Here is a 26,946-nt window from a genome sequence, read left to right as displayed (position 1 = left end):
TCCATACAATTTTAAAGCAGACCACTAGCCATCCTGTGCACACACTGTGCAGATATATCTGCATCTTAATTAAATATAAATTACATGGTAATGAAAAATAAATAAAGCTAAGTACTGTTAGACAACCACTCTGCATCTTGAGGGGAGGAGGAAAGAGAAACTAATCCCTTCAGAGCTGTTTCTAATGAAACATATCAAGGGGCCTGATTTTGCCAGAAAATAACTACATGGTTTTTGATGAAGTTGTACAATATCTGTAACAAGTCTGAAATCAGAATGAGTGCCAAGTGTTGTCTTGGCTTATTAAAAGAAAAAAGAAAACGCAGATGAAACTAAGAAAAATCCTAACAAAAAATAACTAAAATTAAAAAATTATGTATGGCAACCTGTTACACAACAGACCTTCTGTTTCTTAGGAAGAAAAATTTTGACCACCAGAGCTTTTCTATCTAAATCACTGAGACTGGGACTTCACATTGGACAATTCATGTTTTCCAGCTACCCATCCCTTGCCTGAATTTAAAATATTGTTATCTGTGACTCTCTAAGTTTTGCCCTTGCCTATTGAAAAAAATCCCAACTTTCCCTTGTAGCCACACTTAAACTAACTCTGGTCAGGCAAAGCAGATGGTTTTTTTTTTTGGTAGTTTACCAAACACTACCTGAAAAATGCCATTTTTCTGCTGCCCTTTAAGATAATAATCTGCATAAAATAAATAACATCTAATTATGAGCTTCCTTTTTGCTATTTTATTGTTTAATTTTTCCCTTGCTCATACCAGGAGCAACTGAACACACATGTTGAAGCATCAGGTATTTTATTTGATTTTACTTTATTATTTATTTATGTAGCATTCACCTCTCCTTTCTTTATGTCTTTTGTAGTAGCCTTGGAGCCCGATTCTTCCACTTGCACCTAAACTCCCTTGCACTTACAAAGCTGAGTCTGTGCATGTGGGATCAATGAAAACAGCAAAAGACACCCCCAAGGAAGCCTTCCAGAACTTTTTTCACATATACACGTTCCTTGTGTATCTGAACAGACAAGACAGGCTGCATTCAAGATGGCAAGGCTTACATATGTGCCTAAGTGGTTTCCTAAACTGGAATCTAAGACAGGAATCTGTATTGTTCTTTTAAATACCGAGGAAGAGCACAGTGCTCTGTGACTGCAATACAATTTCTTCCAACATTTGCCACTGACCTGAGCTTTGACAGCCTCTGAACATCCCCAGAAGCCAATGTGAACTGATGATGCTCAGGCTCAGCACCCACACTGCAAGACACACCAGTGAGATTACTCATCTGAGCAATCTGACAAAAAGATTTAAACCTACTGCAGCATTTGTATTGGGAGAAAAGACTGGCAAACAAAACTCTCAACCTGAAGGTGGCAGAAAGAATGAACCGACTGAATTTCATACTGGTTTTGCAGTGGAAAGTTTTATAAAATTAATGAAAAATACATGCTTTCCTTAGAACAATTTATTTGCAAACTCAGAAAGCATTTTCAATGGGAGAATCAAACTGCACCAGCTAAGCAACAGGTCTATCCAACACAGAAGACAAATATTGCTTTCTTCTTTACAAAGCTGGTATTGCAGGATAGGTGTACACTGCTGGAAGCAAATCACTGACACATGTTGAGATTCTTTCTCTAAGCTACTGTGAAGAAGTTGTTTCCAAAATATTGGAAGAAAAATGTGTAAACCCATATCTATCAGACAATGAGACCTAATTCTATGAAGGTCGTGCCAGCTCACTACCTTTTTGGTACCTGATCATATCTTAATGTCTATTGCCTGACTGTTCTACATTACAGCCAAAATCTGTATTACTAAGGTTTTCTTCTGTTTTCTCCTGCTGGGTTTTCTCCAGGAAATAACAGGAACTATCGTCTTGAGAATTTTATGGGCAATTTATCTGGGAAAACATATTTGGGACTGGAACAAGGATTTCTGGGCTCCAAATACACAGCGTAGGTTCACTGCGCTGACCAGCCCTTTTCTGACGTCAATCTATCCAAACTTTTCAATGACTCCTTACAGCAAAATTACCTTCTCCTTGATGGGCACAATAGTCAGCAGAGGACTCTTTCATTATCCTCTGTGCACTTATGCAGTGACTATACATCACTTGCCTCCCAATCTCTGTTTCAATCTCCTTATCTAGACAACGAGGATAATGAATATGCAATTCACAGAATTTTTCTGAAGGAAAGAGAACAATGCAGTGAAAATGAAAGGATTCCTATTTGCTCTTACAGAGGGAGCTTCAGAAGAAACAGCCTTTTTCTTTTGCATTTCCAAATTCCTAAAAGAGCTATTGTTCAATTCATCTCCAAACTCACCTATAAAGCAAGCCAGAAGGTATAGATTAATCACAAGGTTTTTAAAAAAATTCTTAGTATCAGGAATATAAAATGTGATATGTGTTTTGTAAGGTGAAGGTCTGGTAGTTTCCAGTAGCTCACATGATTTATAAATATGCCTAAGATGACTCTTTCTCACAACAGTATTTGGGAAAGGAAAACAAAAGGGCCTTCTGATTTCTTTTGCATAGCCTTCCTCCCTTCTAACCCTATACACTTTTCTTTTGTTGACAGCTCTGTTTTGGCCAGAATCCAAGAAAAATATGACATATTCCAATACCATGTTTTACATTCTCGATAAACATTACCAGTGGTATTTTCTCACACACGCTTTTTTTGACTTAAGAGAAGAACTTGATAACCTTTATGCTGCCTTTCTGGTGAAATGTGAGGCACTAAAAATACAGCACTGGTGAGCATTTAGCCCAAGCTCAAAATGGAAAACGTGCATGGTTCCTGGAAGCCTGCACACCTATTACTTACGTAGATTAGCAGAGATTTGTGCAAGAGCACAGAATGGAGCAAAGAGACTGCTAAACTACAGCCTTTAGTGTTCCACTGAGCTCAGGATACCACACATAATTACTCCTCAGCAGTCATTTGCGCAGTTGGAGACAAAATGAAACTTACAGCAGCATTTCATCAAATTAATGTCATGGGAGATGGACATTTATGAGAAAGTTTACATTCTAAGAAAGAGAGAAAATTCTCTGATAAACCTAGCAGGAAATGCTGCATAAAAAAGAAACCCAAACCAGTGGTAAGGCAATGGATTTGCCGTTTTGTTATAGTTTGAGCAACTTCACCTGGGGGTCTGCACATGATAAAACTTACCCGAGTCTCTGAGCACTTCCTAGGACTTCTGGTGAGCCTCATGTATGGCACCAGAGGTAAAGACCACAAATCCCACTTTTAACTGCTTAAATACAACACAGACCTATGTAAACTGCAAAGAAGGGACTGAGGAAGACAATTGGTTGTCTAAACTTGGGCACCTGGTGCCATTTGAAATACTGTAGGATATTTAAAACATCTGTTTGGGGCTGGTAGACATAATATGGAAGATGGGGAGACCCCTATCCTGCCAGAGCGGCAGCAGGCAAGAAGAAATGGGAGCAGACATCTCTCAGGTTAACTGAATGCCACCCGAAAGTCTCACTCATTTTGCACTACACTTGCTATATCCAAAGACTTAAGAACACGGCTCCTGTGAATTTCTTACTAGCTGGGGAAGGAAGACAAAGCCATTGCAAATAACAGAGTCAAATCCAGACAGGCGCACTGTGCAGCAGCACACACAGGGACGGAGTGACTGCTAAGACGCAGTTCAATGGACACAGAGAACATTCAGCTTCTCACACGTGTCTTAGGCAGCTAGCAGGGACTGACTGACACGGAAAGCTGATATGCTTACAACAGGCTGAGCTTTGGAGCACCTGGGATCCTTTCCCAGCTCTGATAGTCTTCTCAGTCTGATACTGGGAAATGACATTAACCCGTCTGTATGTATCCAAATTTGTCCTCTTCACAATGAAGCCACAATATTCTCTTACACAAATGCTGGGAAGAGAAATGCTTCTACCCTGGGTACATATCAAGGCGGGTGTTAAAGAAGAGATTGATGCTGAACAATTTTAAGTTGTAGAAAGTATGGGTGAAGCTTTATAAATACAACTTTCTATTCAACCAAGCTAGAAAAATAGCATTAAGTAAACTCAAGGTTGTGACTGATGCAGCAAAGTACTCTTCAGAAGTGGAGGTAACTGTTTTCTAGATAAAACAATAGTTTACACAATCTTAAGGATCACTTTTCTATTCTTTGCATTTCTTAGGCTAGATGACTTTTTTCTTTTTTCTGTTTCCCTCCAGTGAAGGAATATAACAGCAGCAGAAGAGCAGATAGTGTAAGTGGTGGACCTCCTGGTCACCTAAGCTATGACCTGAACAGTGGTATCTTCCATTTCCTCCACCTCTTGTGAACTTGAGCATAAAGTTGTAATGTTTGAATGACCAAAGCCTGTTAAAATGCAAAATCTGTAGACCGAGCAACCAACTTAGGACTGGTTAGATAGCAAAGTTATCACCTGACTTTGACGCAAGACTTCTGAAAGTGGCAGGCAACTCTGAAAAGGAAAAAGCACATCGCCATGTTCTGCCGAATGCCAGGTAACCTTGCTTTTTATGTTCTTCAATGAGTGATAAAAAAACCCCTGCACATACTTTTTGAGAGCAAGGTACAGGTATAATTTCCATCCTAAGTTTTTTAGTTTTGTTCTGTTTCTGTTCCTGTGGGATTGCATCAAACTTACAAAGGTCTTTAGCCTGCACTTATATCTGTGCTGAGTAACAATCATCAGAGATTGAATTAAACTATTTTCCAATCCTAGAATATGCAGGTCCAGTAGTGCCTTCAGACATAATACTACCCAATTAAAAACAAGAACTTGTAAATACAGATGAGGAGGAAAATAAAGTAATTTTTCCGCAGCAGCTGGGTTTATCATACTTTTACAGTCCTCCTCCATGGTTACTGGTCAAAAATCTAAACAGAAAGGAAATGAAAATGCTTTTGCTTGGTATAATTTTGTGTTTTAATGCTAGAAATCTCTAAGCTTGTTACATACCAGGATGATTTAAGCTTCCAGAGTCCCTTGACATATGTTGGTTCCAGGGTCCTGCTGCATAAGCAGCAGCTTGTAGTTGCTATACAGCTGGAAGCATGCCCCTGCTCCCTCCTCCTTGCACAGGCCTCTGGCAACAGCTTCTTAACGGGAAAGTCCGCAGGCAGACAGCATTGCCAGAAATAGTCAGGAAAAGTGGACTAGCATGACTTAAATCTTAATACAGCCACATCACCTGTGCAAGTTAGAAGATGGCACATGAGGTTAAATAACTTCTCTTGGTTTACACAGAAAAATAAGAGACAGAGCAAGGATCAGAGCCTTTCTCTCCCAGAAGCCAGCACTACACCTTTAGCAACCCAGACTGCTTCCTAACATGTAAAATGTTCTACAGCTCCAAAGGATACGTAATTTTACCAGTGGATGACTTTAACAGAGAGACTAATCTGGAATCTTGCTCTATAACAACTGTGAATATCTATTACTTAACCATAGTATCATTAGTATCTTCCCTCCTTGAAGATCTGCCAGCAAAAAAAGTGCATGCGAGTATCCAAATTTAAAGAGTTTTCTGGAACAAGGGGAAAGGGAAAGCCAGAGATAAGGAAGGAAATTAGCAAAACTATGTAAGAAGCAGAGGCTTGCAAATCTGTCAGACATCTGGGTCTTAATTAAGTAATTTTTCATCCCTGAAGTTCTCCCTGTCACTTTAACCCTTTCTTTACCTTCCTCCCCTTAAAACTACATTTCTGTTTTCAAAACAGTAAAACACATGCCTACACAGCTAAAATAAAACCTATCCTACAGAGAAATAACAGAATAACACTTTCCCATATTTCTCAGAGATAGTTACAAGTGACATGTAATTACATAGAACATGTTTGTCCACAGAGATATATATAATACATACATACGCTGCTATTTTTCATTACAGTTTTCCTCTTTCCTTCCTGTCTGCCTTCTGCCACTCACTATGACATTTTTTATTTCCTCCGACCAGCTTCAATGCTGAATTCTCTCCAGCTAGTGACTTCTCTTTCCTAAGTGAAAAACAAAATCTCGTAACATTTGAATTGGCATAGGCTGAAAATTAAGCAGAACAAGTTCACCCACCCCCTATCCTTTCAAGCTTTTGTTTTAAGCCAACTCATCAAAACCCTAACGGTTTTGTAGCAAACAGCAAGTATTTCTCAGGCTGATAATGAAGAGGACTCTTCTGCTTCCAATAGCTTCAACTACCCCAACCAGAGCCAAAGGTAACAAATTCTTCCGAGAGAAAGGGAGGAAATGGGATTATCCCTGTCCAGACCCACAGCTTGAACTGATCTGAGAAGGGTTCCCCCACCCCCACCCTATCTCTTCCACTAGCTGTACGTGAAAAAATATTCCTCTCTCATGGCTACTGAAACAGAAACTCTAGGAAGAAGAAAATCCGTTTCAGACCTTTGGAAGGTATTTTATCTTTCTGTCTCAGACAAGTCTGCATTTATTTAGCTTTATAACTGCCAAGTTCCCTTTACATTTAAAATACTTCTATTTTCAAAATATTTTAATACATTTAAAAACTTTTCAGAATTAAAAAGAAGTTTTGTGTTTTAGTCTTTTTCCTGGTCTGAGAGAGGCTGGTGGAACCACTCACTCTTAAGACTCTTTCTAAAACCCTGATTTCAATTGCTTATAGCTTTGAGAAGTTACACATCTTTGGTAGGTAGCAGTCCAAATGCAACAATTTATATCATGCCCATAACTATTATTTTATTTCAGTCAAAATGGTTAAACGTGTTCCAAGAACAGAGTTTGGATGAGAAGGAGAGCTGCATTTTGATACATGAAATACTATTTAATGCTTAGTCCTCTGAAAAAAAGGGGTCCTGTGTGGTCTAACTGGTCACTAGTCTGCCCTGACTCTCTGCGCATCAGCTCTCCTTCTCTAAAATAGGATAATGTCACCTTTTCATCTCACGTGAGTACTGTACAGAGAAATGAATTTAAGGCTGCATGGCACACGGATACTAGTGTGATGAGCAAGATAAAAAGAGCAAAAGGAAATTAAATAGTCCTGTCTCCAGAAAAGAATTTGAACTGAGAGTGAACGGTGGTATACCTGCTTTATTAATCGAGCTCTGCAAGTTAGAAAGAAAGTAACACAAAACAGACTATAATCACTTTAACTAGAGACCTTAACATAGTGCACAAAAGGGGGGGGGGGGGGGGGATTAAGGTTAAAGGGGGCAATCTAAGGTTACACAGACAGCCTTAATATTAATGTTACCTAACTTTGAGCGCATGACCTAGCATCCCTCATAATATTATTTTAACATAATTTTTAATGTGTAATTATTTATAAAGCTCCAGACAGTAGGTGTGCATGATGCTTTATAGGCATATAAAATTGTCTGATCCTTGCCCCTAGGAGCTTGCGTGATGACACCACACAAGGGATGGGAAAGAAGGGGGTATGGGAGGACAGAGTTGCAACACAGTGAGATCATGAGATGTACTTACTGCTACCTAAGCAACATTTCAGCTTCTCTGTGGTTTTCTTGTTACTCATTTAACACTATATATTAAAATTTGGTGAACAGATACATAACACAAAGAAATCAACTGTAAGGAAGGATATGAAGAAAGAGAACTATGTAGTACAATGTTGAGAGTCAGCAGTTAATATTAAAACATTCACAGCCAAACATTGCATGTAGTCAATTATTTATATGGGGTTAGCCCCTGGCGCCTCCAGCTGAGGTCTGGATTCTGCTCCACCAGGCACTGCACAAACGTATCGTGAGATACAAAGCTGCGTTATGTTTTCTACCATAAAAAAACAGTCAGTGGCTGAAGGGGTATCAGAGGTGGAGAGACATAGTTGGTTTAACAGGTTAGAGGCAGAGCCACGGGTAGAACTAGGCTGTTTTGACATTTGATTTTATATTCTACATGCTAATTAACATGTGTATTTGGATTAAGATTGCTTGAACAAAAATCTCAAAACAAAACAAAACCATGGAGGAAAGATCACAGCTTGGAAACCCTGGATTCCAGGGACCTTCTTTTAAAAATTTCTGTTTGTGTGCTCTGGAAACTGCATTAGATTTAAGTTCTGCCATGGTTGTCATTACCGTGTGTGCAAAGCCCATGGTACATCCATTTCTGACCCAGCTGTATTATTATGCCGCTACGTACAGACAAACCTATTGCATGTCAAGACCGTACCCTTGAATGCTCACAACTTTCTTTGACTTCAGCAGCAGATGAGGTGCAGACCCTGCTGGGATATTCAATGCTATCAGGCGTTTCAGCTACACATAGACCACCCAGGTCACCCAGTAAACAATTCCGGAAAGTCTAAGGAAAATTAACTTAAAACTAAACATACAATTATCCAAAGTAAGCAACATGGCAAAATACCCTTGATCTCTTGGAGCACAAGCTAAGCCTCTGGACCAAACCTAAGAACTGTGGACTTGATTCTGCTCTTCATTGCAGTTCTTCACAGTGCACGTGCAAAATATCACTTCAGACTTTATAGCCCTTCATGCTCCAAATGTAATTTGCTTCCACTTTTTTTCACAGCCCACAGAGTACAAAATGATTTTAGTATACAGCATTATGAATTCCTAGGAATTATTTATTTCACTGGGTGAAAAGCTCAAGTTTTAGTCAGCTTTACAATTTAACATGGCAGGCTAAATATTTCCATTATTCTTATTAACCTTTTTTTCCCAAGCCTTGTCCAAATTAGTCACTAAATAAAATCTCTGGCTTCAGTGGAGCTCAGACTCAAGGAGGACTCCAATTCACTGCTGCTAACCACTGCTACTTTACAGTAGTGACATGTTTTCCCAATTTCTTTGTTTTGATCTTCCTTTTAGAATTGAGTTCAATCTTGGTACACAGACTAGAATAGGACAGAGAGGAATTAATAACATCCATGTGAAATTTTCTTTTAAGTTTTGTAGCTTATGAAACATACTTCAAACTCTGTATAGCTTGGTATCAATTATTCACATGAACTGTATTTTGACATGTCTGGGGATTTAGGAGACTGGTTTGGTCCTCAGAGTAGCCCGTTCATCACAAGACCTGCAGGGCTCCCAACAGACTTTCAGTGGGATGGCAGCTGTTCTGACAGTGGAAGCAGAAACTGATGGTGCTCTCCAAATCTGGCTGTATTTAAAATTGTACTCATAATTGATTTACATCCTGCTAAAACAAGAATTTCATTCAAATAGGTTTAAAAAAACTCCTTATTTTTTTCCTTCCCTCTGCACTTAGGAAGTGGCTTTTGAAAACTTAGCAAGTTGACCTCAGAAGGATTTAGATGAGCACAATTTTCAAAGCCGGTTTGTTTATAAATGAAAGTTAGGAGTGGAACTGGATTTACCTTCAAATTCTACTGGCATATTTAGAGCATGAAAGTTTAAAAGATAATTACTATCAGCACTGCTGCTGTGGCAGTCTAAGAGGTTGCTGACATAAGATTAAAATAAATAATAAACATTAAGTTTCTGCTGTACCCTAAAGTTGATGTGAAGTGACTTTGCTGTCCCAGAGCCTAAAAAATAAATAGAATTTATGCAAAATACTGAAGTCCCCAAACAACAATTGTCTCCTATTTCAGTCTAAAGGTACTCTTTCTAAATTAGGGACATATTAGATAGATACAGAATATTTAGTATGCCAAAATCACATAAAAGATTAAGTTGGAAGCCTAGCCCAACCTCCTGCTCCAAGCAGCGCTAATTTCAAAGCCAGCCCAGGCTGCCCAAGGCTTTGCCTGGCTGAGTTCTGAGAACCTCCAGGCATGGAGATTCCTTGACCTCTCTGGGAAACCTCTTCCATTGCTTAACCACTCCCATTTCTAGGAATTTCCTCCTCATAGGCAATTTTTATTTCCTTTAAAAGCAGCTGGTGACGGCTGCCTCTTGTCCTGTCACTGCATATCCCTAAAAAGCCTCAATAGTCCTTCTTTTGTTCAGGGAAAGACTGCGGTCAGTCCCTCTTGATGTGCATCACTTTTGCAAGGTCAACAATCCAGCTGCCTCCTCTCCCCCTTGCACTTCATGTACTCCAGTGCCCCAGCCCTCTGAGTGGCTCTCCTCTGGACCCTCTCCAGTTTGCCAATCTCTCTCTTGAATTGGGGACCCAAGACTGGACATGGTACTACCGCACTAGCCTCCCAGCAGCTGAGCAGGGGGGAACGGTCACCTGCCTGACCGTGCTGGGCAGTACACCACGCTGTCCTTCCAGCTTCCACTCCTTTGGCTCAGGAAGACCCCTGAGCAGCAGTGCTGCCAGCCAGCTTATGAAATGTCCTGTTGTTTCTTCTATGTGCACGCTTTCCAACTATTGAAAACTTTGTGTGTTTGTGTGGCAAAGGTAAATCTCAGTGTAACACACAGAATATGTATCTTTGGCTGAAGTGACCGAAGGAGAGAATACTGACTTCCAAGCGGGAGTGTGCTACAATGACCTGTGGTCAATCTTCCATTTGATTGAAAGAGCAGAAAAGGTCCAAAGTATTTTTCATTGATTAGTATTATTCTTACAGGGCTTTACTTTTATGTCTTTGCTCAACATCAGGGTAAATTTTCCTCTGGCCGCACACCCCCCCACACTCCCCACCCCCCACTAATGTGCATGTGTGTTTTCCTCACCAGGTTAGATCCTGCATTTTGAGGAAAGTAGGGATTGCTTAGTTATCTTACAAGGCCCAATCTAAGTCCATTTAAATTAATGGGTTGATTTTTTGGATCAGGTCTGGAATGTTAATTGCAGTTCCTACACTAGCCTATCTAATTCTTCAAACAGACACTGCATCAGGACCTAAGAAACTGTTAAAGGACAAACCACAAGAAAAATGTATTGTTGAGCAAGTACCTAAGTGAGGCTTGACCTTGTCCCCATTGATATTGATGGATAAAGAAAAACCCTGAGATCATTCCAGTAGATTAAAATATGAACGCTGGCCTAATTTATCACCCAATGCATGATCCAAGATGGAGTTCTCCCTCAGAAATGTGTGGAAGGAAATAACTAGGTCATGATACATGCTCTTATGAAGGGGCTACAGATTAGCAGCTGAATGGAGAGAGACCAGAAAGCACAGACTTTGTGTCAACTGAGAATTCAGAGGAATTTCTGGCCCCTGTCCCATGACTCTGCAGCATCACACAGAGCGGATCCCTGTCAGTATTACCAGGCCACCCTCCTTGCTGGAGGCACAGTTTCCTATTTGGCCAGTTTGTATTTGCAAAGTCCTATAAATTTTGGGTTCCCTTTGCAGCCCTGCCACCAACTATGTGAGTTTTGGCAAACAAACAGTGTCGGAGTCACTTGTGCTTGAAGGCAGTTTCTAGTTAAATTCCAGGTTCTCATATTTTCTTGCAAAAACTGCAGGAAAATGTTTGTTTATGCAAAAAAAGAAAAAAAAATAAGAAGGAAATATGCTGAAAAAGACCCCCAAGGTATAACGCCAGTGGAGGTTAGCATTAGGTGAACATATGTATGCATGCACACACCCACAAACCAGTCCCTGAAGTTCACTGAATACAATCCTTTTCCACCTGGCTTTTGGTGGCTTGAATTTTTCCATTTCATAATTTTTCCATTTTACAACCTGTATGTAATTTTTCTAGATCAATGTAACATTGTAAGCACTTCATATGCTATCAGAAAAACCCAAACTGTAACAAAATTATTTCAGACTTCTTGGAGAAATCAACTGTGGCAGGCAGAGGTCTTTTGCAAGAAATGTAACTACAAGTTCAAACAAAAAAGTGACCTTTGCCTGTTGCTACAAGTATGTCACTGGAGGGGATTTGGCAGTGAGCTTTTCACTGGGAGGAGTCACTTGGCATTGGTACTGGTTTATGAAAGAGCACAAGAAAGCAGAAGTTGGTTTTCTTAAATGATTCCCTACAAGGAGGACATGCAAGATATTTTCCAAGAGCTGGCTGCAAATAAATTTTTACCTCTGTGGAGCACTGTTGGATTCCACGCTATTGCAGTAGACATTCTTTGCAGAGTACATCTCTGTGCCATACATCGCATCTGTCTCAGCTGAGTCCATGTAGCCATTGATAAGCTTGATGTCTCTTGGCTTCATACTGTCATTTTGTGAATCCAAAGACACAATGTCAGATGGGGAGCTCACAACACCCGAGTCTTCTGTCGTATCTTCAGATGCAAAACAGCTGCTTTCTGATGCTGTTTCTTCCACCTCTGACAGCTCCAGAACCGTGTCATCCACTACATAAACATTATCATGTGCAGGCAGCAGGCTCTCTAAATGAAATATAGCAAGGAAAGTTAGCTGAAAGTCATCAGTATATAAATCAAACACAGAGAGCTATTCCTTTGTAACTGGAAAAAAACACATGAAATGCATTAAAAATAGCAGGATGGAGCTCAATATTTGTATATAGGATAAAGATGAATTGAAAAAGGACAAAAATTTTGTCCTTTGCTTTTAGAAAGGTGGTTTGCTATACCTGTCCTGGGGAGTTTGGGTTTTGTGACTTTCATAGCAAATTACTTCTGCGTTACTTCTATGAAGAAACAACTTTCCAGGGACAGTTTCTTGGGGACTTTGACCAAAGTTTAAATGATGAGTTGCAAGACATTACTCCTGTTACTGCTTCTGACAACATAATCTCACTATCCCTTTTCCATGCTGCCAAACAGATCATGACATTTCCAGTAAGAATTCTACACGCAGGTAAAAACGGGCAGCATTTCTCCGTCAGGACACTGCATTGGTACACTAGGTTTAATGCTGGCCCACTAGGTGTCACTTTATTTTACTACCTTTCAATTTCCTGTGTTAAGTGCGAGAATAACAAACATCTCTTTTTCAAAGCATCATATCAAATCCACTCGGAAGTGCAGAGAAAACTACCATGATTAAAGCAGAACCTTTTCCAATATTTAGCCATTTATAAAGGAGATCAAGAGATATGCCCTGTGCATGTTTAACCCCGTTAGACTTGCAAATTTTCAGAGAAGATCAGACACAGTACAATTTTTTGTACTCTTTTAGTTTGATTCCTATAAACTACTTGGGGGCTTGTTTGTTTGGGGTTCTTTTGGGGGTGAAAAATACAATTTTGTTCTTTCCCTTAAGAAACGTACAACTCTAGACTCCATCCTGCAATTATGCCATTACTGGGGAACTCCCAACAAGGTCAATAATTTCAGTAACTGAAATTATTGAGTGACTAAAGACAGAATCAAGCCTAATCACACTTCTTTTGATCAAAAGAAATGAATAAAGACTAATCTAAATGTTTTATTTGGAATTGTAAGTGTGCCACATTCTCTTCGTCAACCTCAGTAAGCAAAAGGAAGATTAAGTAATAGTTTATGGTCTGATCCTGCAGACACTCGCAGTGGATGTTAATTATATGAGAAGTCCCAGGTCTACAAGCATGACTAAGATTAAGCATACACTTCTCTGTTTTTTAGGGTCAGAATCTACAACTTTTTGAAGCATACATAAAGCTCAATAAAAATGATCAATGAAGAGAAATACTACTGTATTATGTTGTATACATGGAAGTATTTTCTTTACAGTCAGAGAACTGAAAACAACTTTGTCAAAAAGTATTATAATTTTGTATGGGTGTAGCTTAGCAGTGAAGCTTTGAGTAAAGCTAAAATAAAAATCAACCCAACATTCTCCTTGACTGAGGTTACAAGATGCCATTAAGTACTGAAATTGATTTCTGACAGCAGAAGCAATAAAATTCAGAGGGTTACAAATCATGATTAAAGTTCTAAGTGCTGTCAAACATCTATATTTATGATGGAAGATGATCCAAAGACTCCATTGCAACTTTGGAAGTAATATTACTTGATTTCTTTGACCTTATTTTCTACAACATTAGCTCTAGGTTCCAGATTTAATCCAAGAGATCATTCTGTCTAGAAATGGCAATTACAGGAACTAAGTATGTGTCACTGAATGCATTAGACTATGCTCATGACAGAAACTACATTTAGGAAAACACCAACATCAATGAGAAATATGAGTAATTTGATGTTAAACAGCAAATAATAAAGCCCCACAAAAACAGACCATAAACAAACAGGTAAATGTATATGGCCTGCCTGGCTTTCAAACTAACAAAAACCCCAGTAACCACCCACTACTAAAGCATTAGTGAAAGTTACAGTATGTAAAAAAACAGAACAATGTCGGATGGCAAAGAAATCAACTTAAAGAGTGGAAATTTAAGAGTGGAAGCACACGGGAAGATTTTGAAGTAATGCACAATGCAGTATACTTTGATGCAAAGAGACCTCTATGTAACACAGGCCACATCTGTTGTCACCAGGATGCCATAAATGACCTCCACCCTATAGCTGGCACAGCAATTTATAACAAAGTACCCACTTCCAGTTCCTGACATGAGGATGGCAGGCTTTTCCTCCCTAGCTGTCTCTCTCATTTCCTCATCCTCTTCTTGCCTGCCTGCAACTGTTTCCTGCCTCTTTCTGCTCAGGGATTTATACCCTTTTTACACACAGCTCTACCTATCTACTGTAGTAACAACACGTGAGTCTCTCCCTGATGTGATTCAGCAAGCTACTTTATGGGAGGATCTCCATCCCCCAGCCCATTCTTCCCACATATTGACAACAAAACAAAACCCGGTTCTCTTATTATCAGGGTGCACGTGTGAATTGATCCATTACATCTGCATCTCAGAAGCTGAATCATCCAGTCCAGCCTAAGAACCTCCTCATTCAACAGCAGTTTTGTCCTGAAGCATGGTACTACAGAAGATGGTAGTACTAGCTTTCTATTCAATGACTAAATATCCTTTGCTCAAGCAAAACCAAAATGTCACCCTTTCTTCAAGCCTATCAAGGCCTTTGTCAAAGCACTTCTCTAATCTTTTATCTTCACTGAGAAGATCCATTAATTTTAAACACAGTTAACACACACGGCACTGAACAAAGTTGCTGGCTGAAGCAAACCATTTTGATTGCCACTACTACTTGTCCGAACATGAAAGCACACACATAAAACACGACTGCTACGGTTCTGTGTCATGTTAACAACCTTGTTTCAGCTAAAGGCAGCACTAAACCACCCCTGTTTTAAAGCTGAACCATCCTCGGATGGATGAAGTAAGTAAGAATCTATTCTTCCTTCTACACGCTTGATTAAGTCCCCACTGGTGCAAACTGGAGATGGATGGGCATTACTGGGTAATGATAGGTGACATAAAAGAAGCCTACCTCAACTTTACTGAGTGGTCTTAACTCCAGGAGTCAGAAAATACCTTTTAAAATGTCCTAATTGACACAAAGAACTGAGTAATGCACAACAGCAGATGTGATTCTGCCTTGTGATTTTTGCATGTTTTTTCTCAGGGGGAATGCACACGCAGAAAACTGCTACACACCAAGCACAGTGTGCTCACAATGATGGCAGCTACTGAGGTTATTTGTTGGTTGAATAAAGAAAAATCTCAACATCTCTTTCTCTCTTCTCTGTCATGACACTAAGACAACTTCAGTATGGGCTCTGATCTTCAAGGCCTCACGCAGACGTACACAGGTTAAGCCAGAATGTTCAGCAATTACTTCAAGATTGGACATACAAATAACAATTGCCAGAGATAATGTATTACTGAAGCACTTCTGTACCTCAGAAGACTGTCTGTGCTTCCAAACACGTAACAACGCCAAGACGTTTTTTTTCAGTACCATGTGACCCCGTTCACTGGCTTCAGGTGGGGTGTGATATTGGAAAGGGTGTAGAACTTGGCCCGTGGTCTCCGAGTCATACTGAAATCTCTGTGGGACATCTCACCCACAAGTGAGATTGGAAAGTGTCCCTCAATGCCCTGCACTGCTGGTTACCCGTGTCCTGCTCCAGGCTGCAGACCGTGCAAAGCCCAAAGGAGTGCCATACCGAGGACCTCCCCTGCTTCACAGCAGCAGTGCTGTCGCTGCACAATTAGGTCAACCACAAGTTACAAAGGCTGTATTTTGGGGGTGGGGGACGGGGAGCAGGGGGGTGGACTGGACTGGGATGTCTGTTTGCAAGAATGTTGCCCCTGATCATCAAGAGGGAAAGAGGAGAGTAGCTCATCAGTAAAGAATGTGAGCTTCTTGTTTAACACAAAAGAGATCTTGTCACTTTAATCTCAATAGGCTGTAAGTAATTAGGAAAACACTGAACTCCGAGTTTGGAGGAGCCATATCTGCACTTGTGCAGTTTGATATCACATATATGTACACATTACTCATACAGAATGCCAATGATGAAGAGACAGATAAACCTCACCTGGTTTAAATGCTAATCAGCACTTTCAGAAATGAAGATTTAATTCAGTAGGTGAAGACTACCATGGGTAAAATACTCACTTTGATTACTACTATGAAAATAACCACCACTGACTTTGAATGAGGTTAGAATCATACCTAAGAGTTCAAAAGATATCCTACCAAGACTTAGAAAGTCCATCACCGACGCCCAAGCCATGATTCTCTCCCAGTCCGATGGGCATTGGGCGTTAAGTCTTCTCAGACTGTAATTGTTTGCTAAGTGCTGTGACCTTCTGCTTTTACAGCACTGCTGGTGGTTTACTGTCACATTCAATAATGACAGAAGCAGTATATACAAAAGCATTTTTAAAGAGGTGACAGTTGATTTAACCTCTACGTGCTGAATAATCTGAACTTTGTAATGGTTTCAGAGATGCTGAGTTCCTCTGATTCTTCTGAGTTCTTGCTAAGAGGTTGGTAATTACTTTCCAATTTCTTTCATTACTTGTTCCACTGCCAGAAAACTTTCTTTTCATGGACTGCAATTGCTTTGCTGTAGTTCAAATGGTCTATTACAATGCAGTTGTAAAAAATATTACAAGCTTCGTGATGTTAAAAAATATTATTATGATCCCCAAATTACAACATAATTATTTCACTGACAGTACTTAAAATGTCTAGCAAGAGAAAGAAACTGTGCTCTAATTATTTGTACTGGCAGTAAAAAGTGAGACCATCACAAAAGACCAGAATTTAAGAAGTGTACATTTTTTTATACGCTTGGAAGAAGGCTGGTGGAAAAAAATGGGAAAAGAAAACATTTATTATGGCAATGACTAACACAGATAAGGAAAACGAACAACACAGGATTAGGTTAAGAGTTTTCACACAGGTATGATGTGTTCTGGTTACATTTTACTCATTTTGCTCATTGATAAAAAACTTATATATAGAAATAGGTGTTAAAAAACATTCAGTGAGCAGTTAAAGCACAAGATAGAATGGGCAGACTTCTATTTATAACATTTTAATCCAATATGCTTCTTAGCATACATGCACACTTTCTTTTTCTTTTAATTAAAAGAAACAAGAGACAATAAATGACCACTGTTATACATTAACAATAACATGGGGAGAGTGGGGTAATGGACTGAGCTCCAAGGATTCTCTCCCAACTCCTGTAACAGCGTTGCAGAAACTGAAGGTGAGGCCAGGAAATGCTGAGGTGAGGAATCATGCTGTGCAGCTCCAGCCCTCCTCCAAAATGAGGATGTAGAGCAGCTTAATGTTGGCTCAGCTCATTTAGGTCATAGAATCACAGAATAATTTAATTTGGAAAGAACCTCTGGAGGTCACCTAGTTCAACGTCCTCCTCAAAGCAAGACTAACTTCCAGCTTATATGAGGTTGCTCAGGTCCTTGAGCAGCTGAGTTTTGAAAATCTGCAAGCATGGAGACTCCACAGCCACTCTGGGAAATCATCAATCATTCCCTGGGCAATGTTTAATGCAATGCTTCTCCCCATAAAGAACACTTTTTTATGCTAAATTGAAAATTTTCTAGCTATAACTTGTCACTATTGCAGTCTTATCCTTTTGCAGTGTATCTCAGAGAAGAGTCTGGCTCGCTCTTCCTTTTTTTTCAGAGGCAAGACAGCATTCAAATTCTCCTTACCCTTCCCTTCTGCAGGCTGAACAAACCCTCTTGTCTCAGCACCTTCACATGCATCTTCGATGCCTTCTGCCAGACTCTGCTGCCCCTGCTCTGTTTTTTCAGTGTCTTGTTCCACAGAACTCAAAACTGAACCCAGTTTTGGACAATGGAAACAGATGTGGCTTCATGGCAGCCAAGTAAAGAGGACTAATCACTTCCTTTGATCTGCTGGTTATGTTCTTGCTAGTGCGTCCTAGTCTGTGGTTAGTGCTTCATCACCATTAGGGCATGCTGCTGACTCATGCAGTCCTGCATGTGACTGCCACTTCTCACCTAAAGAGCTGCTTTCAGTCTTTCCTAGTCTTATGCCCAATGCTCATGTTTTTCAACAAGTTCTTTAATTGCAGTCATTCTTATTGCACAAAACCTGCAAACAGAAGTAAATCCACTCCTTTACATGCCAGCCAATAACAAAAATTACAAGACATCTCACTAGACATATCATCAGAAAGGTACGTATTATTAGAAGTACCCTGTGATTCTTCAGCATTTCCACATTTGATCCCAATCTAATCACAGTTAACTTAAGTTAACCTAGATCGACCTCTCCTACGATTGAAAAATAAATACAATGTGGACTCATTTAACCTGCCTCACAAATTTGAGGTAGTTAAGCTCTTCCCCTGAGGTTAAACCCGTCTGCTGTTAGTCGGTATCGCAACACAAAAGTATTGTAACTTTTACAAAAGCTTTTTTGGCAAAGGCAATACAAGATAGGATCAAGCCAGGGAGTGAGAACTGAAGAGTAAATATTCCAGTCCCTCCATTGTATTTTCCATGTACAAGCAACTGTGAAGGTCTGTGCACTAATGTTTGATCTTCCTTTCAAACCTATGCTGAAAGTTACTGTGAAGTCTCTCTCTCTAAACAGCACTAGATCAGACTGCTGGCTCTTCAAAGACTCATCAGAGGAAACTACCACTTCAAGTAAACGTTTGCCACCCTCTCCCATTTCAGACCTTATTTTTACCACCTGCCAAAAAAGCAAAGAAAAATTTCTGAACTAATGCCACACAGATTTTCAGACAGGGAAGATTAACATATTGGACTTTATTATCCCCATTTCTTTCCCACAATCCTTTCTTCAATGACTGAAAAAGCCTCTCTGACCTCTTCAAAGTCCATTTGACCTAGAATGCTGCCGCTACTGCTAAACTGCTTTTCATCCTCTCCTCTCTGGCACTCTCTTGAACCTACTGGTTCCCTGCTTTTACAAAAGCCTTGTTTGGATGCTCTGAGAACTCTACACCATAGTCAGTAACCTGCCTTCCTTATTTGAAAGGATCAGATTTCACAAAAGTGACATGAAAAGCAAAACGCTCTTTGACAGGAAAAGGCTCATGTGTCGAAGTAGATCTTTCCTTGATTAACTGGAGAACATTGCCACTTGGCTTAGAGAAGGATAGATTTTAAAAATGAGTCAGTAGAGTGAGATGTTAATTTCCTTTCATACATAATGATGTCTGATGGGGAGACTTTGACAACAGTTCCTGGTGCTCACTACCTGGGGTTAACAGCAAGTTAGAACAACTCACAAGGTGCTTTCCTGGCTCTAGTTGGTCCTTTACTTAGGTGTGAGGAGAGGGGCAGTGTGCCTAATCTGTGCAGTTCAAAAAGACTATGAACAAGCAGACAATGTAGGTTAAAGGAGCAGGATATCACGGAAATATATTTAAAAGCATATAATAAGATAGCTTCAGACTTGCACTTCGTAAATCACCATGTGTAACATTGGTAACACGTTGTTATCAGTAACGGAGCTCCTTGGAGGCCTTTGTGGGCAAGGAAAATCTACAGCTGAAACCAGAGATTACCCAATATAATGAGCTTGGTGAAGAAGAAATAAACCACTCTCCACATTTTGCTGGGAATTATTAGACTTAAGTGATAGATTTTGGCAATCCGCATCCTCTACAGAGGTGGTCAGCTTCCATTCAAGTCCACTGCCAAATTTAAACAAATGGACTGTGAAGGTGATTTTCATGAACCACCTTAGAGAACACACTCTATAAAATTGCCTGAAAAGCATATGCAGGGTAACAATTAAACACAGAAATTATTAGTGCACCTATGCAATAAAACAGTGTTTTATTAGGTGATTTTTAAGTCCACAGAAAAAATGCCATTTGCTCAACTCTTCTTTTTAAACCTCACCATCCTCCCTGCATGCACTCTGTTCTATCAATTCATTCTCTTCCTCAGTTTGCCTGTTAATGACTCCATAAAATCTCTACTACAGTTTTGTATTTCTAACATAATCCAGAGAAGAAAAGCATAAAACACTTTCACATTGTAATTATACTTTCCTTCCCCAGAGACTAGCTGCCAGCAAGCTCAGCAAAGAGACAAAAAATCCAACCCTAAACCAAACACACATACACACAACTTGTGGGATTCAAGAGCTCTTTTCATAGTACAGCAACCCCATTCCACTCACAGTTGTGTACTTATTTCTGATTAGAAGTGATTTAAAAGTTAGGAAGTGTGGAAGAGAATCGGGTCAATCTGTAATAAGCTACTTATTACTGAAACCATTAGGTATTACACACATAAAAATAAAACATTTTGAACAGTCGCTTTCTGTTTGTGGGGACAAAGTACACTTGCCTTGGGCATATAAGTACTTCTAAGAACTGCTGCACAAATAAGAAACAATAGTTTTAGTATCTCCCTAACAATGCAGACCTGCTAGGCAGTAATGGCAACAAATACTGGGTTTGCTTAATACCAAAAACTAAAAGTGAGCTCCAAGCTGGAGTGTGGTTAACAAAATGAGACTTCATCACTCTTGCAGATTTTTTTCTTACCCACCCTCACAGCACCTCAGTCCATTCAGATCTGTGATGTCACCCTTCAGCTCCCCCACCAGTGCATCCATCATTTTCCCTTACATCACCTTCTATCTTTGTATAGGACAGTATCTATAGTACCATCTGAAGTCAGACAGAGCCCTGAGAAAATTAAATGTTTCATGCACAACCACCTGTCTAACTTACAATTAGGACAGCACAAAATAACTCCATTTAATTGGCCAAAACATGCTTCAGCCAAACCACCAATAACGTAAATACCTTCACAGAAGATTTTCAACAGCTAGCTCCAAATTTAGGTACGAAAACATTTACATACACCTCTGTGCTCTGAAGACACAAAGCTCTACTCTGACCTCTTTTGATGTACATTAACTGACTCCTCTTGGACCTCCTGATCAATGGAATACCTGCTTCCCTCCCCAGAGTTCAAACAACAGGCTTTTCAATATACTTTGGTTGGTGGTTTACTTTGGCAATTACATATCCAGAAATATTTTAACTTCAAAGACCATGTTGCTTTTCTGAGTTTAGTTAATACACATCTTACTGCACATTCACACTTGATTACTCTGCTATCGTATTTCTCATAGCTGTAAGATGTCCAGCGACATCAACAAATGTATGTACCTGGAGAAACGCTTCTTGGAGTACCTGAACACTTCTCATCACTAAGACATTTTGCCTTCTGAAACTGCCCAGTGAAGAAAGAATTATTCTTGCAGAGAACAAAACTGAGAACCAGAGCATTTTAAGATCTCCCTAAAGATCTTGTGCGATACCCTACACAGGGGCATCATATCATTTCCAAAGGACATTTTCTGGGCACTCAGAAGACCAGACTCTCACGCTGGGATGAGGGCAAATCGAGGGGCAGTGAGGCCAGGACAGTGTATGCCAAGCATGCTCACCACCTAAAACACTGCCAGGCACCCTGCGGCTACGCTAGCTGCAAAGAGTCACAGACACGCTGCAGAACCCATAAAGGCAATTGGTTCTATGGAAGGATGGCAAGAGACAGACTTCCAGTAACACAGACATAGCCAAGAAAACACTGCATGGGGCAAGAATCAAATGCAGGGTACCATGAAATCCACTTCAGGCTCCAGCAATGAGGTTATCTTTTCCAGCAGTGCACACTGAAGATCTCCCTGGGAGCCCAGTAACAAGCGGAATATTGGATAGGTAGAGAACAAAGCGCTCACAGAACAGCTCTGCTGTTATGCCACCACTCCTCTGACAGCAGATGGACTAGATCAGATTATCTCAGACATAAGCAGAGATGGAATACTTAAGTCAGAGCTGAATTTGGCCCACTCTTTCATAGTCCTCTTGTGAAGTCAATTATCTCATCAATTGTGCTTTGCCCTGGGGCTCTTTCCCTATAAACCTGAAAAATGCAAACATGCAACAGTGGTAACTGGATGTTACGCACTGTATGATTTCTGGATAGTAAAATGTTAATGGCAGTGTCATCTCTGGTAGCACGGTGAACAGCAGCCTGCAAGAAATGGGTCATCATTCAGACACCCACTTGGAATAAATTCTCCCCTTTTGTATTTTGCACTGATCCTGCTTCCACTTCAGCAGTTGGGTTTTGCCACTGACTTCAATGTGAGCAGGACAGGAACACTCACTGATTAAAATGCAAAGCTGCAGATATCTCCTGCATGGGATGAATCCCCACAGGGAAAAATCGTCTGCATTTTTATTCATGCAAAGCATTTTAATACAGTTCATTCAGTAATAATGTGCATGCTGTATAATGGGGTACCTGATTAAGCATGCTCAAGTGCTTTGCTGAAGCAGGGCCATTTCTAGAATTTGAAGGTTCACTACGATCATACCCTCAAAACGGACAAGCTAGTTCGAAGAATTTTTCACCTGAGTTAATGGTCTTAATTAGGATCAGCATAAAAGGTAATTTTTCCTACGGGAAATTTGGAAATGTCTTTGAGTTTCTTTTTTTTTTTCAGCTTCAGTTCCTGCAGAAATTGGGTTAAGAAGGTCACACTGTTGTAGGATTATAGGTCTGTCTATGAAATCCTCCAGTAACTTTTAAACTGTCTGCCAACTCCTGAATTAGTCAGGAAGGATAACAGTCTGAAGTTCAGTTCCAAAAGTTTCATAAAGAGGTAGAAGGACAGAGCAAGGAGACTTTCTTCATGTATGTGCTGACCTAAAAGCTCATTCTCTATTATCTACCAGGGATGTCTGAGGGAAGGATGCTGTGAACAATAGCAAAGCTTCAACCCGAAGTGCGCTGGGGTTTAGATACCAGAGAATTGAATCATTAACTCAGAAGTCCAAAAGAAATGCTTAATAAATTAGTTGATGGGGTCTGGGGAAGGAGAAGATGAAAACAAAGAAGAAGAGAAAAAAGGAAAAATTCCCAAATCCTAACATCCATTTTTGTTCCGAAAAGCAAGAAGTTGAAACTTCTGGGATTTTTTGCTCCATCTATTATTTCCCTTTTATCCATTATTATCCCTTTATTATCCTCTTTCTTTCCCCTACTTATCCCTAACTAAAAAGAAAAGAAAAAAAAAAAAAAGCACCTCCTCTTTTAAGCTATGAAGAACCAGATAATTTTTTTTCCTAAAAACACTACACAAGGATCGTGTTCAGAATTTTTTTAGCAGGTGTGACTGGCCACTGTTCCACTTTATACAGTACAATCTGTACAGTAATGCTCAAACATTATCTTCATTCTTCTGATTGCTCATTTCAGGACAAGATTATAAAACTCTCCTCTCACCTTAGAGTGGCCCCTATCAGATCAGCACAGAATCAAGCTGGTGGTATGTTTGTTATTCCTCTTCACATTACGCATGTAAATTTAAAGACTTTGATCTTCATTGTTTTCAGTCTGCTAATTGTCTCACAGACACTAACAACTCCACGAAAAAAATGCAAGTAGGTTCCCTGTGCAAGGATTTTTTGTGTAAAAAATTGCCATTGATACATTGCTGAAGTCTTGTATTATGAACAGTGGCATATACTTCATGTACTCGAAAATTGAGGAAAAGCCTTTTTACTTCAATCTGTGTTCTTGCAAGAGCAGGCTGAAGCCAAATGATTTTATTTGAGGAACATCTGAATCCCATTGATTAGCCTGAATGAATAGAGAACAGGAAAACTGCCAGGTACAGAGGAAGCTGGGCATGTCCACAAGGGAGTGGAGCAAACAAGCAAATTACAGTATATGCATGCCTTTTTTTTGCTTTTTTTTTTCTTTTTTCTTTTTTTTTTTTAACCAAATGTTTTCATTTGGAAAACTTGGACACTTCAACCTCTAAGTTTCTTTAACTGACTGGTTGGTTAATCACCATATCGTTCTCATTTTCTGAAGGCAAACAGAAAAGATTTTTAAAAGTAAAAAAATGTATTTTAAAATTATAAGTAGTTAATAAACTATTTGCATACGTTGTGTTTAATTAAAATACTATTTCTTCTGAAAAAAAAGTCTTTCCTCTTTTGGGGCAGAAAGTGGGATAAGTTTTACCTGGTAAAAAAGCATCATATCACTCCTGAGCATTGAGTTAATGTGTCTGAGAAACTGGTAGCACTCAAAACCGGTTTCAGAATAAAACCTAATTCCAATGCATTCATGCAACAGTCCCCAAAGTACTACTTTATCTGCTTCCAGCAACACCAAGAAGTGATACAGGCTGGCTCTTCTACAGCCCTCTACAGTCCACCGTGAGGCTTTCTGTAGAGCAAGTCAAATACAAGAATCTGTTCAGCTTCTAAAATGCTCTTACCAGTAAATGTTAAATAAAGTTTTTATTTTGAACTTAAAGCCAATTAGTTTTTCTTACAGTCTCTGTAATTCCAATTTTTATAATTTAAGAAGTATAACAATTCTTGACTTTCAAGTCTTGACTGTTACACCTAGACACACCTTATAAATAGACCTGTTACATGTTTTCACTTGAGAAAAAAATGTTGAAAATATTTCTCCATTAATGTTCATGGTTTTATGAATTGAAAAAAATATTTCCCCCTTCAGTTTTAAGCTTCTTGTCAAGTGAAAAAATAGAGGAAACAATCATGGGAGAGAAAAGAAGAAAAATGCTAAACTCATGTGTTTTAAAAATCAGAGATCAATAATAATTTTCATTAGATGACTGAAGTGAAAGTATTAGTAGTTTTGTCTGTTTGCTCTAACAAGTCAACTAGGTATTCCCCTACTAGTCCTTCACTATTCATGGGAGGTTACCACATATTTAGCAACTTTACTTTCACCTTCTAATTATAACAGTGTTAAAAGAAAAAAAAAAAGTCTGTCATAGTCCTTCTTTCTCATTACTTCCTCAGTCTTCTTTTGTTTTAGGTCTTTGTCCTCCATTACACCCCACCTCTGCTTATGGTACAGTAGGTTGGAAAGTAATTGTTTTATCCAGGCCAGGAACCAATTATGGAATCCACAAAAGGAGCTGACAAAAGAGACTCTGTCTCTGCTCTCAGCCTTTTGCTCCCTCAGGCCCTAAAACTCAGAAGTGAATGTGCATGGCCAGAATTCTCAACTTCTTAGAAGAAAGCAGGCAGGCATTTTAGTCAAGTGTTTACTGACTTAAAAGTGGTAATATGAAAAGCTGAGTATGAGCATCTTTAAGGATGGACCAACACTTTGGTATGGGTATTGTCACCTACCTGGAAGAGAGAATACAAAGATTTTCAACAGTTTGCTTTCTGTAGCTCCATGTGCATTGCCTGCATTTGAATCAGTAGGATCTTGCACTACAAATTTCAACGCCAATTCAAACACCAACCTTCCAGTTTGATTTGGTCCATACATAATGTGTAAATCAAGCATTACTTCAAACTCATACCCAGAATTAAAGGTCTCATACACACTCACACCCACACCACATGCATGTATTTGGCTGGACAGAGATGTTTAGTCCAGCTTGTTACTGATCACAGGCTCACAGAGTCATAGAATTGTTTAGGTTAGAAAAGACCTTCAAGATCATTGAGTCCAGCCATTAAACTAGCACTGCTAAGTCCACCACTAAACCAATAAAGTGTAAGTCTCTCTATTTGTATGGTGCTGCAATTTCTTCATATTCCACTGTTCAAGCACAACAGAGCACGTTTAAGGTACTACTCAGTTATTAAAGATACAGCTCACATAAACTGCTCTTATAAAGAGGAGGAAAATGGAGAATTTTGTTTCTCTTAAAATAAACATGCACAGTTCATCCACAGACCACTGGCACTGCAGAGCTGGGCTCAAGAGAATTAGAAGAGAAATGTCTTTAGATTTAGTCAGGATGGGAAATGTGTATCTAAGGTTTATTACACACTCTAGGAAATAAAAACATAAATTATCAGGAAATGAGGCTAGAAAGAGTATTTCATTCACTGGAGTCCAGTCCCATACTTAATGCAACCAGAAAATACTTCGTTATAGTCAAAGGAATTGTGCTCCCCTTACATTAGGACTGACTTGTTGCTCAGCATTTGCAAAATCACAGGTATTATTTCCAACACAGGCAAGCAGTTGAGTGCACATGTAAGGGAATACAAAATATCCCCTTTCCAACTGGTGTTACCTTTACCCAGGACTGAGTCTCCTTCTTCAGACCTTTGTCAAGGCATGAGACAATGAAGCAGATCTGGTGACCCAAATTTACAATTTTCTTATTAGAACTGGACAAGAAAAAAAAGTATCTTTCATGTTCAAGGAACATTCAAGGCACATGAATGAAGGCCTCAGTAGCTGATACCTATTTAATATGTTATCATCTGAAGTATTTCATTCTTGCTACTGGACTTGATCCTTTTAGCAGTCATTCACCACTTGAAGTCAAAGCATCACAGAAGAATATGCAATAAACAAGGAATAAAGCAGCTGATTCTTGCACAGAAAAATATAAGATCACCCTCCTCCTCCACCTCAGCAAAAATCAGCAGGGTTTACTACATGTAAGCTCTTCCGGATAAACAAAGAATTAATCATGTCACTTTTTATTCTGTTAACTTCTGATTTTTAACAGTGGACTTCTCTAGCCATACAGGTGCTATAGCGAAGCTTATCTGCATACTATACATGAGAGAACCTGAATAAGAAGTGTGTAAACAGTGACTGCAAGTTTGTCTTGCTGTCCTTGAGGGGGGAGTTCATAGTTTTGCAATGACAT

General features: G+C 39.4%; 1 protein-coding gene across 2 annotated transcripts in view; it reads right to left on the bottom strand.

Moving 5' to 3' along the window:
- Positions 1 to 26,946, bottom strand: part of COBL (cordon-bleu WH2 repeat protein) — a 264,865-nt gene that overhangs the window by 56,685 nt on the left and 181,234 nt on the right. For both annotated transcript variants that reach the window (XM_080379027.1, XM_080379028.1), the window contains one exon: positions 11,967 to 12,279. In XM_080379027.1, coding sequence (XP_080235153.1) covers positions 11,967 to 12,279 — 313 coding nt within the window. The remainder of the gene's footprint in view (positions 1 to 11,966; positions 12,280 to 26,946) is intronic.

Source organism: Falco punctatus, assembly GCF_963210335.1.
Source record: "Falco punctatus genome assembly, chromosome: 3".
In the NCBI taxonomy this organism is placed as follows: domain Eukaryota; kingdom Metazoa; phylum Chordata; class Aves; order Falconiformes; family Falconidae; genus Falco; species Falco punctatus.
The sequence above is the reverse complement of the archived record's forward strand: the minus strand, read 5'-3'. Positions and strand labels throughout refer to the sequence as shown.